General features: G+C 44.5%; 1 protein-coding gene across 4 annotated transcripts in view; it reads right to left on the bottom strand.

The window, feature by feature from the left end:
- LOC121284082 (dachshund homolog 1-like) overlaps positions 1-17018 on the bottom strand; it is a 546830-nt gene that overhangs the window by 115714 nt on the left and 414098 nt on the right. For 3 of the 4 annotated variants that reach the window (XM_041199130.1, XM_041199132.1, XM_041199131.1), the window contains exons 4-5: positions 9730-9885; positions 6949-7121 (exon numbers count right to left, since the gene is read on the bottom strand). In XM_041199130.1, coding sequence (XP_041055064.1) covers positions 6949-7121; positions 9730-9885 — 329 coding nt within the window. The remainder of the gene's footprint in view (positions 1-6948; positions 7122-9729; positions 9886-17018) is intronic. The other variant, XM_041199133.1, reaches the window with a different exon arrangement.

Genomic DNA, 17018 nt, shown 5'->3' with positions numbered 1-17018 from the left:
TGTTAAAAAATGAGACATGCTGTTGAATTTTTTCATCTTGCACTCATCAGGACAAACACAAGGGTGCCAAATTTCATACGATTGCAACAATTTATACTGCCAGAGAAAAGGGTACTGATTGGTTGGCAAGTCAACTCTAATTGGTCAAGGCATTGCCATGGAGAAAGCAACGGGGAGCTATAGGCTCTCCAACTCCTCTACAATTCAAAAAAAGGCACAAGGCTTGACCAGATTCTTTTTGCTTGCAGAGAACGGGCTCCCGTGTATAAATGTACATCACTTCCAGAAAGTATCAATGAGCCAAGTTACAAGCTCAATTGATTACCTTAAATTAGTTGTTGGTGTAGCTATTAGTGCACTCAGGATTATTTGGTAAGTGCTGCCTAATCGCAGAATCACATCTAACAATAGACATTTTGTTTTGTGTTTTGCAAGCATGGGCTGGTTGTGTATAGTCTGTACTCTGCCTATTCTGAAATTTGGAGTTTCCAAAAGGCAATTTGCCTGAAAATTTGCCAAAGCTGCGTAAAGGAGTGGGGTATATTAAATGCCGTTCGAGTTTCCATGGGTTTGAGTGATGGTTTTAAACACCGCGCAAGACACTGGCCCTGCCCACAAACTGGTCACATCCCTGATGGAATTCGTTGCCACTGCAAGCTTCTGCTAACTGTAGCTAATTCTGCTAAATTAAGGATGGGATTTTCTGGCCCCATCCACCGCCAAGATCACCCGATCCCACCGAAAGTCAACAGACTTTTGGCTCGGCTGCCGGTGGTCCCGCCAAGGCGGGGCCAGAAAATCCCGGCCTAAGCTTTTGTTTTAAAAGGCACTAGGACAATACAAGACCATAAGACCATAAGACATAGGAGCAGAAATTAGGCCATTCAGCCCATTGAGTCTGCTCCGTCATTCAGTCATGGCTGATAAGTTTCTCAACCCCATTCTCCCGCCTTCTCCACGTAACCTTTGATTCCCTTACCAATCAAGAACCTATCTATCTCGGTCTGAAATACACTCAATGACCTGGCCTCCACAGCCTTCTGTGGCAATGAATTCCATTGATTCACCACTCTCTGGCTAAAGAAGTTTCTCCTCATCTGTGTTCTAAAAGGTCTTCCCTTTACTCTAAAGCTGTGCCCTCGAGTCCTAGTCCCTCCTACTAATGGAAACATCTTCCCCACGTCCACTCTATCCAGGCCTTTCAGTATTCTGTAAGTTTCAATCAGATCCCCCCTCATCCTTCTAAACTCCATCGAGTATAGACCCAGAGTCATCAAACATTCTTCGGACACTTTTTTGGACACTTTTAAATGTTCATTCTTTAATTAACAGAGGAACTGCCTACTGTATATCAATGTAACAAGCAAATGGCTCAGTATAGTATTTCAAAGTCACCTTCAGTGAGTTAAAATCAGGTTACTTACAGGTAGTGGATTAGAAACTCTTGTTAATATTGATCATTTGTGATAAACCTAATCTCAGCTGTATTAATAAAACAGCACTAGAACTACTGCTCTAAAATACATCAAGGAATATTCATGAATGCAAAAAAAAAAGCCTAATTGCTCTTTAATATGCTGCCCATTCTACTGGAGTTATGGAAGGTTTTCTTTCCTGATTACGCAAATAGGTTTGGGGAGAAACTCGAACCATAAATTCATTGCGGAAAACTAGTGCAACTTTGAGAGAAATTTGAGCCCAAGGTTGCTGATTGCACTCAAAGTTCCTGTGTCCAATGACTAATTCACTGTTAGTCCAAATGTTGTGAAAAGTACTCAATATTAATGCAAAGCTCATGACAGCAATAAGCACAAAAAATGGAAAACAGGCGGCCAAATGCTGCAAGCAACTTTGGCAGGAAATAGGATGATCCTAGTCTTGTGCCAAATTAGCTAATCTGGGGTGGTGAAGCTGAACCTCAGGTTCTGGAGGAAGAGCTCATTTGGCTTTCACGCATACACAAACACATGGTGCTGGTCAGGCTGAAGCATGCTCTCCATTATTGTGAATAGCTGGGAGCAAGAGTATTCTAATGCATCCTGACTCTTGTGCATTTTATATAGCTCGAAGCAATGCTGAGATGGCACTAGTTTCTAAGTGTGCAACAGATTTATTTACAATAGTTTCAAAGTATCCCTGCAATCACAATATGGCTGCACTCATGCTCACAGCTCAGCTTCTCGTGCCGCCTATGGTGTCTGTTTACTTTGCTTAGAAGCCACACCCAAGCTTAACTAATCAAGTACAGTGAGCATAGATCAGTTACCAGATTCACAATTGGAGAACAATTGAATACTGCACTGTCCACTGGGAGAAATTCCAGGGGGTCATTAAAACAGAGTCTTCGGGCTTTCAACCCGGCTTCTTGCCGGCCGCCATTTTAGATGTGCACAGGGGAGCTGGTGGCATAGTGGTATTGTTACTGACTAGCATTCTGGAAAGCCTAGGGTAATGCTCTGGGGACCCAGGTTTGAATCCCACCATGGCAGATAGTGATACTTGAAAATTTGGAATTCAAAAGCTGATGACGATCATGAAACAGTTGCAGATTGTCATAAAAACCCATCTGGCTCGCTAATGCCCTTTAAGGAAGGAAATCTACAACCCTTACCTGGTCTGGCCTACAGGTGACTCCAGACCCACAGCAATGTGGTTGACTCTTAAATGCTCTATGAACAAGGGCAGTTAGGGATGGGCAATAAATGTTGGCCTAGCCAGCGACGCCCACATCCCATGAGCAAATAAAAAAAAATAATTTGGAGGGAGCATCATAAATGTATACAAATCCAGGTCCCATTAAATGTTGCCACTCTCCTGGATGGCCCTGGAGTTTCCAGGAATTAAGAATAGATTTCCAGAATGCTGCTGCCAGTAACCAGGGAGAAAAGCCCCTGGGGCTTTTAAAATGTTGGGCGCTCACTTTCTTTCCCATTTGTTAGTTAGAAAAATATTGGGAGTCGGATAAAAAGCAACCTGCTGAACTGGGCGGTGTGGATGGAGCTGGAAGGTGATGTGATGAAGCCTCCAGGGACACTTCCAACCAGAGTAGGCAACCTGAGTGCCAGGACGTCAATGGGATGGGATTTCACTTGAGCTAGGGGCCTAAGCATTGAAGCCACCAGTGCTATTGGGAAGAAGAAGAGACCCTTCCAAGAGTAAGTGGAAATCTTTCTTGCTTTGTTGTCAGAAAGGAGGAGCGATATCCAGGTCCCACAAGGAAAGTCATGGCCTTCCTTGTCCTGAAGCCAAAGACCTCCTCACCTTTAATTGCTCACCATCGAGGTTACCTTAGGTTGGCAGCCTGCAGCTCCCTGAACTTGGGCTCTGGTTCACTGTTGGGAGGTATATTGAAGAGGCCAGGGAGCTTATATACCTGCAGCCTGACATGTAGGTCTGGGAGGGTCTTTTGTACTCATTCTGTTCCCCGCCCACCTGAAACCCTGAGGGTTAAAATCAATGCTCACAGTCTTAACTTCGCATGTTGATAATGGCGAAATATTGGAAGGTGACGGATCCCGTGTAAACAAACTCCAATAAGTAGTTAACACTGAGGTGAGAAAATTGGCAGGACGACGGCATTCGGGGGACGGGGGCTCGGGGAGGTGAGAATTAATGCTCTGACCCTGTCTCTGGGTCTTAATTGTGGGATAGGTGGCCTGTCACTTAAAACAAGCTTCTGCAGCTTCAGAAGCATAGTTGCAACATGTGGGATATTTGCCTGAGACCAAATATTAATTTTGAACAAATATTAATTTTGCACAGGAGTGGAACAGTAGCCAATTGGAGGTAATTAGGTGCCTATTAAGGCTCCACTTCCACACAGACTGGAATTTTCCAGTCAGCAGGTGGGCCCCACACAACGGCCGAAACACGTCTGCTGAGATGAGGCAGCCTCCGTGTGGCAAATAGGGTGGGGGCAGTTCTTCATCCCTCTGATAAGCTCCCCACACCCACCATGGCTGTCAGGCCATGCCATAGGATCCTGGCTATCCAGAGAAGGTATGTCCCTCAATTATCATGGCCTAGCAGCTGTGGCCATGGTCAAAACCAATTTTTCTTTAACTTGGTCTTCAGCAAGCACTCCTGTGTCATTACTTGTGGGCCTCCTATTGGCCCTCCAGTCTCAGGAAGCTGTCTTCCGTCTTTAATTGGATGGCAAGCCCGGCCTCTGGCTACCAATTGGGCAACTCATCAAAAATCTTGTCGGGTAACCATTTCTGACATGGGTGCGGGGCTGGTACCCACATTTGACCCCAATATTGGGGTTCTGACCCCAAAGCAAAAATCCAGCCCCACGATTCAGGTCCATGACTTACCATCAGTTTCAGACTTGGGCCACAATGATGTTATCGTATCTCAGTCTGCACATGTAAATAAAACATCACTAAGCTCAAGTAAGTGCATTTACTGCCTGCCCAAAGGAACAGGCTAACTGATTTAGGTGGGACATTGGCTGGTGAGTCACATGGTTGATTTGAACTGTCTATCCACCTTCCGCCAGATTTACACCAGACAGCTAGGGTTAAAACCAACCCCATTGCTTTTGGACCAATCCTTGTCATATTTTATTAAGCCCTGCGCAATGCTGCTCCACTACATTCCTATGATACAGTGAATTAACACAGTTTATTCTGCAAGTAATAAAGGGTTCATTAATCATAAATGACAAACTCATATGGGATAGGGAGGTCTTATTCACTTGCGGAACAGCCCAATATTAGTTACTGTGTATTTATATATTGCGCAATGCTGCACATTTGTAATTCTCATCTCACGCATGCTCCCCTTCCGCATACACATTACATAAAGTGTTGCAGTGTGACTTTAGCGTGGGCTCAATCACAATTAAAGAGAAATTCTGCATACCAACATCGAATGTGGAGCCTGCATTAACTAGGGCATGGATCAGACATTTCAGTGCTGTATGTCCAATTTGCTACATGTCCAATTTAATCCGGACCACCGTGAATCAGGCTGGATGACTTCTGCATCTCGTTCTCTGCTCTTATGAATCAAAACATGGCACGGGAACACAGCTGCCAAAACGGAGCAGTTCTTTTATTTGCAAGCTAATCTTAAATGTAATAAAGTGTTGAGTAAGGAAATGTGCAGCTGGAGGCAAGTAAAGGAGGGGGGTGAGGGGCATATGACAATGAAATTCAGCTTCAGCAATCTGACCTGAAAAGAATAAAGCCTGCATCAGAATGACAAGGTTCCACATTAGCTATTCTACTCAAGTGTGGATTGGTGGATCAATTGGGCTCCCTTGCACCCATTTTTCAGGAACAACGTAATCTCCTAAAGTCATAAAATGGTAGTTAGTAAGTATATTGTCCACCATTTTTGGTAAGGACAAACAGGAAACATCCCTTATGCATGCCTGTATCATCCATTAGGCTATTTAATTATGACCGATGTATTTAGTTTTCCGTCTATTGTTGATTTTCTTTCCTCTGCTCCAGCAATTCCACAAGGATGTTTCCCTCCTCCTGTGGTAGTGTGACAACATACCTAGGCGAATGGTTTTCAGCCATCTGTGATGTTTCCCTGGAGGGTTCACTGTCTCCCAATGGAGCTCAGGCAAGGGATGAGTAGAATTCCAGCAGAATTTTGAGTCATAATTTTTGCCAGGAGTATGGACTCTGGACATTGTGGCTGCTTCCAACCCTATCCTCACTAAATGCTTGCAGACTTGCACACCCAAGAAAAGCAGGAGCCTTGGCCAGTTCCCCTCACCTCAAAACTAGGAGCACTGCAGCACTTCCTCCTTAATGGAGGTCAGCTAACTTAGCACAGACTATGTGTGAAACCTTAGGTCTACCTGGTTCATACATCTCCGTAACTGATTGAGACAACTCAGGGAGCTACCTCAGTGGAAATCTTTAGAGATTTAAGGATAAACTGTCTGACATTTTCTCAATTTATTGAAAGAAAGGAGCGGTGAATATGTAAAAATTCTACTTGCGCCCAATTAATTTTCCCTAAAGTTGGTCAATGGTGGAAAATATCTCCCTAATAATGAACCTGCTTAAACAATAGGAATATGTACAAGTTATGGAATTCTCATTATTTGCATTGACCTGGATACTGCCCTTATTAACATCTTAGCCCAATCCAAGATATTGCCCAGAACAGTAGGATAACACCCTTTCAACTGAATGTTGGCACCATCTACATGATTAGGTGTTTGGTAGTTTAGAACTTGATTATTGCTGACAAAGAGGCATGCTGTCAAAGCTTTTCTTGAACACATCAAGACAGATTTGCAAGAATGTCATCTGTAAAGGGAACAACAATTTATACTGCATGAGAAGCTGATTGGTTGACAAGTGGAGTCTGATTGGTAGAAGCGTTGCTATGGAGAATTCACCAAAGAACAGTTAACTGCCAAGCTTTTGTTTAAATTCAAACTAAACCAGGCAGATCAACTCTAATCGGTCAAGGCATTGCCATGTAGAATGAACCAGGTAATGGCTGCACCCCAGCACCCCCACCCCACCCCACCAAGCTTTTGTTTAGTTGAAAAAGATACAATGCGTGAAGTGCTCCATCTGTCTGCAAAGCACCTTTTGCAACCAAACAAAAGGTTTGTGAAGTGAGGTGAGGTGGGGTGGGGTGGGGTGGGGTGGGGGTGCTGGAGTGCAGCCATTCCTTGGTTCATTCCCCATGGCAATGCCGTGACCAGTGTCGGTACCTGCCTGGTTTTAATTTAAACAAAAGCTTGGCAGTTAACAGTTCCATGGTGCATTCTCCACGGCAACACCTTAAACAATCAGACTGCACCTGACAACCAATCAGCACTTTCTTTCTCATGCAGTATCAACTGTTGTTCCCTTTACAACTGGTATTCTTGTGAATCTGTCCTGATGATTTAACAGCATGGTTCTTTTTTTCAGCAATGATCTACGTGATTAGTCAATTACCACAATTGTAGCTGTACACGTTTACCTTAATAACTGAGGTTTCCATCCTGGAAGGGGGACTTTGCACTTGGGCTGCAGCTGCCATATTAGCGATAGTGGTAAGGTGGTTCATCTGGCTCATAGCCATGGTAACCGATGCCGGAGGTAGGCTGACAGGAATGAGTGGATGGGGCATCATCATGAAGGGCAGCTCCAGACCTGAAAGAGAAATCATTTCAGTGATTTCAAGAATGGTTTGTGCAACTGATTCTGGATACAAAGTAGATTAGCAAAAATGCTTCAATCAGGTATTCCATATACAAATATATAAATATAAATGTTATATTTCTCTTTTGACTTTGTTGCTGCTCATCCCCATGCTCACATGTCTGCCTGCTTAAGATATAAAATACCCTCTAACATTCATTGAGTAGTTACTGCGCAGAATGGGACCATTCAGCCCATCATGTCTGCAGCAGCTCTCCAAATGAGCAATTTACTTAGTGCCATTCTCCCGCTTTCTCCCTGTAACCCTGTGCATTGTTCCTTTGCAAATAACAGTCTGAATGCCTCAATTGAACCTGCCTCCACTACAATGTGAGGCAGTGCATTCCAGAATCTAACTACTTGCTCCATGAAAAAAGTTCTGTCATTTCCCTAATTACCTTAAATCTGTATCCTCTCATTCTCGATCCTTTTATGATTGGACACAGTTTCTCTCTATCTACTCTGTTCGTTATTAAGGTAACTACCTGCTGTTAAGGTAAATGTGCTTATGAGTTGGAATAACTCTATCAAATCCCCTCTCAGCCTTCTTTCCTCCAAGGAAAATAGTCCCCAGCTTCTCCAGTCTATCTTCATAACTTAAATTTCTCATCCCTGAAATCATTTTCGTGAATCTTTTCTGCACTCCCTCCAATGCCTACGCATCTTACCTAAAGCGCAGCATCCAGAACTGAACACGACACTTCAGGCGAGGCCGAACTGATGGCTGGAATTTTCCAGCCCCTCACGTGTGTGGGATGTTCCGGTCCTGCCGATGTGAACAGAGATTTCAATGGCTTGCTGGCCTCACCACGGGGTGGGGGTGGGGCGGTGATGGGGGGGGAGGGGGCGCGGTTGGGGGAGGGGCCGGTGGTGGGGGGGAGGGGGCGCGATTGTGGGGGGGAGTGGGCGCTGGAAAATTCCAGCCAATGTTTTATACAAGTTCGACATAACCTGCTTGCTCTTGCCCTTATTACCAAAGTCTAGGATGCTGTACGCTTTTATAACCGCGCTCCCAGTCTGTCCTGTCACCTTCAATCACTTATGCACCCGCAGAACCCGCTTTGGAGTTGTATCCTTTATTTTATATTATTTGAGGACTTAGGAGTTCTAATGGTGTCTTAGTTCAACCCACACAGAGCAATGCAGGTAACCTTGTACATGTACTGCCAGCAATTATGGAAGCTTTGAAGCCCAATGAAAGAGTTTGCAACATGCAAACTCAGAAAGCTTAAGAAGTGCACAGCCATCAGAAAAATAAACACAGCTTGCGAGTGCATCAGAGGCTGTAGGAAGTTAATGTCCACTACATGAATGTCAATCTCAGTCGATGAGATCATCCAAACCTACCCCTGAAAGGTCATCAACCCGGAAACGTTAACTGTGTTTCTCTCTCCACAGATGCGGCATGACCTGCTGAATATGTCCAGCATTTTTTGTTTTTATTTCAGATTTATAGCATCTACAATATTTTGCTTCTGTCCCAATTGCTACCTGTATTTCAGGTAAACTGAATATTCGAACTTCAAGTACTAATTATTTTCTGGGAACATCCTTACCAATTTGAATGGCTTGATATAATACTTGTTATTTTATCGATAGTAAAGCCCAAGAATAAATTGTGAATATATTACATAATGATTCATTATAGTATACTAGTAATTCATTGATAAGTTAAAAAGCACTGTGAGGGTTATATTCGAGATTGTTAGTGGCGTGAAACGGCTGCTGACCTGCTCCCACCCGTTTTGCAGCCCCACCAAAGCTGTTTGTCATCTTCATTTCGCAACCATGAGCTCAGGTTCCTGGTTCCAAGACTCATTGGCAAAGATTCCCCCCCACCCACCGGTTGGGGGGGTTTTCTGGGGTGGGTGGGTGCTAACCTGATTGGCACCCCTGATCAAGGCCACACCGCCATTTTACGAGGGTGGGCCAAAGGCTGCCCATCATGACGCTTGCCCGGAAGCGCTGTGCAGTCTCTGTGCAGGCGGGGGGGGTATTCCCTGAGATTTGCGCCAGTTCCCACCCGCCCCCCCCCACACAAAACTCCCCCCGCACAAACCCCCCCCCTAACAGGGGGAAAATTCTCCCCTAAAAATTAATTATACTGGCAGTAAATAGAGACAAAAGTTGCAATTAAAAATAAATTCACGCCATCCGGAACCATACATCCTCTCACTTGCTCCTCCATCCTTACAAGTCAATGCTGAAAGGTATTAGCACAGGGTGCACCATGATGCTGAAATAATTGGTCAGCATTAATCGAAGGGTATAGGTGCAGCCTTGCTTGATAAAACAAGTATTTTGCACCGACTTCAAACTTGCTCTTTTAAAGCATGATTTGATTTCTGATTTTTATTTGTGTAACGAATACCTCCCAGGTGCCATTGCTTTAATGTGATTAAACAGGTGCTAGCAACCTTTGACTTAGGCGAGATACAAAACGGTCTGCAACACATGTTTCATTTTACGCTTATTCAGCATTCTTACCCAACATGGGGTTTGGTTGAAAAAAAAAATGGCATACACAAGGACATCTGATGGCCCAGAAAGTTGTCCTCACCATTGGGTATTAAGTGGTTCTGCTGGAGGGAGTTGAGGGAGTGGTTTACTGCGAGGTTGTGCTGGCTGGAGAGGGGAGGAAGACTGACAGAGCCCTGTGTGGATGGGGCAGTGGGAGACTGCAGTTTCTCCTTATCCCAGGAGCCATCGCTGCTACCTGTAGGATAGGAAAGAGAACACATTGTGAGTGAGTTGGCCTTCATCAGCATTCTTTCCTTTGTCCTCTGCCCAATTTCCTACTGTTGTCAGCTGCTCAACACCCACCATCCTTCCCCGGGGTTGAACAGAGGGAAGGCGCAGCAGCAGCTTCCGATTTACGATCAGCCAGCGGGGAAGTGACAGCCAAGCAGCAGTGAGGCAAGCAATGCCCGTTGTCCATCCTGCCTTTCCCCATAAGGTGCAAAACCTTTTTTTTTTTATTTTTGCAGAATATCCAGAATAACAGCTTCCTGGACAACTGCAGAGACGATCAAATGGGACTTGGCCCCAGGACATTATGTGCAGAGTAAAATATTTCTACCAGTTGTACCCATCAAAATTCTCGCAGTATCAACTCTGGTTTAAACCACTTATTTGGAGACCAGCTCAAGTTCAGATAGATTTTGCACTGAGCCCTGAAGGAACATTGCCAATCGATCGTTATACTGGCACTTGTCCACAAAGGCACAGCAATTCCTGTCAACCAAACATCCAAACAGCGCAGAATCCTTTACACAGTACGTGGGAGCTGGTGTGAGTCAATTCTTAACCAGTCAGGTTGAAGGATCATTAATGAACAGCTCATTGGCTGATCAGATCTTGGAGGACTGGGAAGAGGGCATTGGGAGTGGGGGAGGAGGGAAATGTGGAGGGGGAAGTAGGGGTGGCAAGTTGGAGTGCTGCTAGTGAGGGGAGTCTCTGAGGCCCCAGTGGGGATAAATTGGAGACTTAAGCGGGAGCAGGGGAGTGGAAGGTGTTAGATAATAGGTACCGGAAGTTTTGTGGGGAGCTTGGAGACCTGGTGGTGGTGGGTATTGGATGGGGGTGAAGGAGGAGGTGGCGGGCTGGGGGAGGGGGGCTTGCGGGTGGGGAGGTAGCTGGGAAGCCCGAGGTGGAGGATCAATGGACTGTCTGGAGTGATCAGAGGCCTGGGCGCTGCAGATGGAGTTGGAAACCTTGTTTGGGGTGGGGGGGTTGTGGGAGGAGTAATCTTGAGGGGTTAGAACCTGTTTGATCTCCATCTCATTCATATCATTGGGACAAAAATTACATAGTTATAGCAAGAAACAGGACATTTGACCGAACTGCTCCACGCTGTTGCATAAGCTCCACACATGCCTCCTCCCACCCTAATTCAGCTAACCCTATCAGCATAACCTCCTACTCTTTTCCCCCTCATGTATTTATCTTTCTTCTCCATTAACAATCTTTCCTCTCCATAAACACAGCTATGCTGTTACCCTCAACCACTCCTTATAGCGAGCCCCATAATCTAACTGTTCTCTAGGTAAATAATTCAGTTGTAATTGATAACAAGGTGGTGATCCACTCTGCTGGATTACCATTACCCTCCCAACCAAGAAAAATATCTACCCGGTTGTCAGGAGCAGAGTCCCTCCTTGAACGTCAAGCCGTTGTCAAGAGTTTGCATTCCTTTGCTTTTGTTTATTTCTGTCCATCTGCTGATTCTTATGTTTTTTTTTGATTGAGCATCCTTGACTCAGAGCATCACGTGAGCCCAACATTGTGAGGCACCTGCCTTAAGAAACACGACTGCACACGAGTAAGTGTGCACACAGACACAACTCAACTGCAAGGTTAACAATATCACTGTGAGTGATAGTCAGCTCACTGGCACCATGGGACTCATAACTACCCCAGACTAATGATCCCAGTAATGTTATCAGGACTTATTATTCAACCAAAAACTAACACGGTTAAAAAAATTAACAGAGAAAGAGGCTTCACAGGTCAGTATCTCATCCACTGTTGACTGCCTCAGTCACCAAAAAGAACACTAAACATTGTTTAAACAAAGGTGATTGGTGAGAACCCACCCTTTCAACCAAAAACACGTGTGCTTGTTTTTTCTTTCAATTATTTGCCTGCTAAATGCACAATTTGAATAATTGTTGCCATTTATCTACAGAGTTTACTGGATACGAAAATGCCTAGAGTTTCAGAAAGTAAACCACTGCAATCTTATTATTTTGCTTAATTTGTAATTATCAGTCATATCATTTTACTTTTCCAAATGAGATTGAGGAACATGTGTCTTACTTACCACTTTCATAGGCTCAGCTCACGCTGGGAGCAATTAACGTTAATAGGAAACTCTAGCAGAGAATGAGCCACTTTGATTTTCATCTTCCCCTTCCTGGATCCCACTGGTTCTTTGGCTGCCTTTATATTGAATTAGGTACAGCATTAGTGCTGAAGGCTCCTGAAGTGCACAGTATGATACAACCCCAAGGTAAACCTGCTGAGCTGGCTAAGGCTGGCATTGGAAAAAGCTATTTTTTTCCAACAGGGTCCGACTGCTCAGTGCTGTCCAATTTTTGGAAGAAGCCCTTGAGCAAACATTAAGCACCCTCATTAATGTAAATAAGGGACCTAACATTTAGGTAGCTGCCTGAATATGATCCAAGGCCATTATGGTGCCAGAGAAATTTAAGGTGTTCTTAGGGCATGGGACATTGCCCCCGCACAATTGATCCTTCATTGTCAGCCCACCACACTCCTACCCCATCAATCTTCTGCCCACAAAATGAGCCTAATTTCTCCCCCAATTTTTCGGAGATGCCAGTTTGTCTTCATTGAAGCGAAAAGTTGGACCTGCCATTTATTAATCAGCATTAACATTCCAGTAAGGTAGACACTTCATACAAAACGATGTGTATTTATGTCTTGAGAATACTAAATGTGCTAATTTCCAGTTTTGTTCAAGTCTACTGCCTAAATTGCATCTGTACAGCAGATCGACTTAAATCCACATCAACAGTATATGTCTATTTTACTGGCTTTTAATGAAACCAAATTGCCTACGAGTTCCAGCGACACAAAACCTATTAATTTAGATTTAATATGAATTAAGACTTAATACAGATAAAACCAGTCTGTATAAAGTATGTTGGGAGCCTTAATGAATATTAACTATGAACTGCTCTGTGATAACCCGCTTTAAAAATGAATAGGCTATAGATTAATTTAGAGTAGAGATTACGCTCATTATTATACAGCAAATCTAACATTCTGAGTTACAGACAGAAACCCATAAATTAACAATGATAGGACTGGAACAAGTTGTACAAAACACTAATCTCTGCATGTTCATAAGGCAGCAGCTCAATCCAGCACAAGCTAACTTCTTGTTTATGTGTTTTTAAGTAAGCGGACATTTTAAGCATGGACATTCAGAATCTCGCTCTGATGTCGGAAGTGAGGTGGAGCAGAACTTCTGCCTGAGCCTACCCTAAACCTGGGGTGGGATGGCTATTTACGTCATAGGTTGGGGGCTCACACCACTTACAACAACAACTTATATAGCACTTTGACATGACCGGCGAAAGTGGCTTGCTGCCAAAGCTTTCACCTTTCACTCATCAGGACAGATGCAAGACTGCCAAATTTCCAAGGGAGCAACAATTTACCCTGCATGAGAAAATGGTGCTGACTGGTTGGCAAGTTGACTCTGATTGTTCGCCTTGTTGCCATGGAGGTACACCAGGGAATGATTGTCCTCTATGTTTTTAATTCAAAAAAGGAAATGTCTGGACAGGTTCCTTTGGCATGCAGAGGAGAGGTCCCTGTGTATGAATATATGTAGCTTCTAGCAAGTGTAAATGAGCCACATTGCAAGCCCGACTGATTATCACTCTTATGCGGTATAAATTGTTGCTCCTTTTGAAATTTGGTGTTGTGTCTGTCCTGATGAGTGCAAGACAAAAATCTTTGACAGCATGTCTCTTTTTTCAGCAATACTCAAGAACTAACATAGCACTTTCAATGTCACAAATATCCCAAGGTGAATCACAGGCATGTTATCAGGCAAAATTTGGCACCGATTCAAAGGAGCAGCCTTTAGGGTGAGCAGAACAGAGACTTGGTCAAACCAATCGGATCTAAAGAGGGTCTGAAAGAGGATTGAGAAGTTACGAGGTGGAAAGGTTTAGGATGGAATTCCAGAGATTGGGGCCCAGGCAGCTGAAGGCATGGCCCTGATGATGATGGGGTAAAAGAAAGTGGGAAGTAGACAAGAGGCCACTCCTCCTCCACTCCCACCCACAGTTGGAATTGTGAGGGCAGGTAAGGGAAAAAATATGGTGAGACAGTTTTCATCCCAAACTCCACCCTACAGCCGGCCAGAATTTCTACACTTTCCATTCAATGCCAACATTATAAAGCAGATTTTTGCTGATGTTTAACTTGCACTCTGGTTGATACCAATAAATATGTTGATGTGACAGTGACAAATGTTGTTTTGCTGGGGTCTATGAACTGCTGTTGAATTTGTGCTGTGTGCAAGATCAAGACCAGGAATGGAAAGAAAGCACAACAGCCTGTAACTTGTACTTGCATATTCTCTTGCGCAAGTCTCCATATGTACTCTTTTGAGGTCTCCCAATTATTGTGGAATGGATCCATTTAAAACAGAGGCTACGCAATGAAACCTTTCTGAGACTTAAAATTAATCTCAAGGTTCAATGATTTCATGATTTTATTAAATGTTAAACCTAACCCCTTCCCACCCACAAATAAATTATGGCTTCGTTTCAACCAACTCCCACCAGATATTCATTATCCGTCATGCAGTTTAAAACACAGGAGCTTAACTGTCCTTATTTACTAGATACACACTTGTTTGGTTTGGATTTGTTCCTTTGTTGCTTTCTGGTCTCAAAGCCCTCATATTCACAAAGAACACGGCAACATCTGCAGAAATAGAAAGCTACAGGGGGGAGATCAGAAACTGAAGTAATTTCTACTCATCTTAGTCCTAAATAATTGGCCCCTTATCCAGCGGACTCTGCCCCCATGTTTTAGACTCCCCGACCGACGGACACGATCTCTCAGTGTCTATCCTATCAAGACTCTTCAATATTTGGAGATATCAATGAGATTGCCTCTCATTCTTCTAAACTCCAGATAATATAAGCCCAATTTACTTCGCCTCTCATCATAGGATAGCCCCCTCATCCCAGGGATCAATTTTGTGAACCCGCGCTGTGCTGCCTCCAATGCAAGTATATCCTTTCTTAAATGTGGAGACCAAGACTGCACACACTACTCCAGATGTGGCCTCGCCAAAGCCCTGTAGCAAGGTGATTTTATTCTCACGGGGAGAATTTTCTCCTCATTGGGGAGGGGGAGGGTTGTGCGGGAGCGGGTGTGGGCGTGCGCAGTCGATCGCCGCCTGCGATCAGCTGGGTGCCGCCATTTTATGTGGGCGGGGCAATTATGGCCCGCCCAGTGTGACGCACGCCCGGAAACACTGAGCGCTCCCTGTGCGGGCGGGGGGAGGAGGCTGAGTCAGGGCCTGCGCTCTTTTGTGCATGCTTGCGAAAGAGCGCAGAAATCTCCCTGAGGCACAGAACTGCCTCAGGGAGATTAGTTTAGGTTTTTAAAATTTGAATAAAGGGAAAAAAAAAAATTAGGACATGTTGTCTCATGTGAAACTGTCACACGAGCTGGGACATGTCTATGAATTTGATTAAAAATCTTTTCAAACCTTTAAAAACCTTCATGAAACCTCATCCCGATTCCATGAAAAATACGAAGTTCCGCCTGGGCTCTTCACCTCCCCACCAACCTTAAGGTTGGACGGGCAGCTCAGTTTATTGTTTTACTTAATAGATTACTGGCCTTAATAGGCCTTTGACAGTTCGACGGGCGCGCAGCCGACTCGGGTGCACAGCCGCCCAACTGAAAATCGGAATGATGCGCGGTGACGCTGGGATGCACGCCCGACATCACCGAACATCATTTTATGTCTCAGCGAGCAGGCCCCACCCCCGCTCGCTGAGCTGAAGGTTCTGCCCCATGGGTTGCAATTCCAAACCAAAATATTAACGAAGAAAGCTGCTTGCAAAATTAAAGACTCATTTCCATTACAAAAAGCATTATAGGAGAAGCTACAATGTAAACATTCACACACACGGGCCTCAATTTTGCCCCTTGTTCGGCTGGTCAGGCGGGAGTGGTTGGGAAGCCGACCATTGCCTGTGATTGGGGCCCGACTGTGATTTCATGCTGGGTGGGCCGATTAAGACCCACCCAGCATGAAACGCACGCTGCAGCGCTCAGCGCTGCCTGTGTGGAGGGTGGGGAAGAGGGGCAAGAGGGCACAGAGCAGTCTTAGGGAGATGAAGATATGGAAAATTAAAATTAAGAATTTTAAGGTGTTAAAAAACAAGTCCCCTCACTGTCACATGAGCAGGGACATGTTAGAAATTAGTATGAAATTTACTTATTTATTTTTTAAGATGACCGATCGAAACCTCACCCCGCCTGTGGATGAGATTTTGCAAAAAAATCCAAAGGCCGCTTGGCCTTTTTGCCTGCCCGCTAACCATAAGGTTGGATGGGCAGTGAAAGTTTTAATTCAATTGGATTGTTAATGGCCTTAATGGGCCTGTTAATTGTTGGCGGGTGCGCGGTGATGTCAGGATGTTCGCCTGACCTCATTGCGCGTCATTTTACGCTTGTTCGGGTTGGGAATACGCCCGACTGACATGCGGAAAATTCTGCCCATGGTGTTTTTTTGACGTCGTGCTCCTGGTGAGGACCCATGTGTACTACCAGAGCAGATTGGGAAAACACCGGCAGCAGTTTGACAATAGCCGATATAACTGACCACAGGTGTGGCTCTACCTGGGAGCATAATTTTGGATAAATATGATATTTTATACGAATGAGATTCATATCAAAACTTCAAAAATCCCAATTGAAAGAATTTCAAGGCAAATGGATTAAATTCATTTTACCTAAACACTTAGAGCTTGCACTCTTAAGAGAGAAGATGCAATGCAATCTCCTGTTAGACAGTTTGTTGATTCTGCCTTAACTCTTTCAGTATGTTATTCTATCACTATTGATGCCAGGCTTGTGAAGAGGCAGTGTCTTGTTTGAACACTCTGGCTCCTGCGCAGGATTGAACACTGTGTGCATGTGTTTATATGTTTGTGCAAAGCTCCACTCCCAGCTGTATATTTTGAATGTCTCGAGACAGTGGAATGGGCTTTCCACACTCCAAGCGCATTTAAGCACAAATCTTGTGAAGGTCCGCTGGAGTTAGGTGGCACAGAATTCTAG

The sequence above is a fragment of the Carcharodon carcharias genome, chromosome 11, assembly GCF_017639515.1.
Source record: "Carcharodon carcharias isolate sCarCar2 chromosome 11, sCarCar2.pri, whole genome shotgun sequence".
In the NCBI taxonomy this organism is placed as follows: Eukaryota; Metazoa; Chordata; class Chondrichthyes; order Lamniformes; family Lamnidae; genus Carcharodon; species Carcharodon carcharias.
This window is presented reverse-complemented; position numbering and strand designations above follow the sequence as displayed.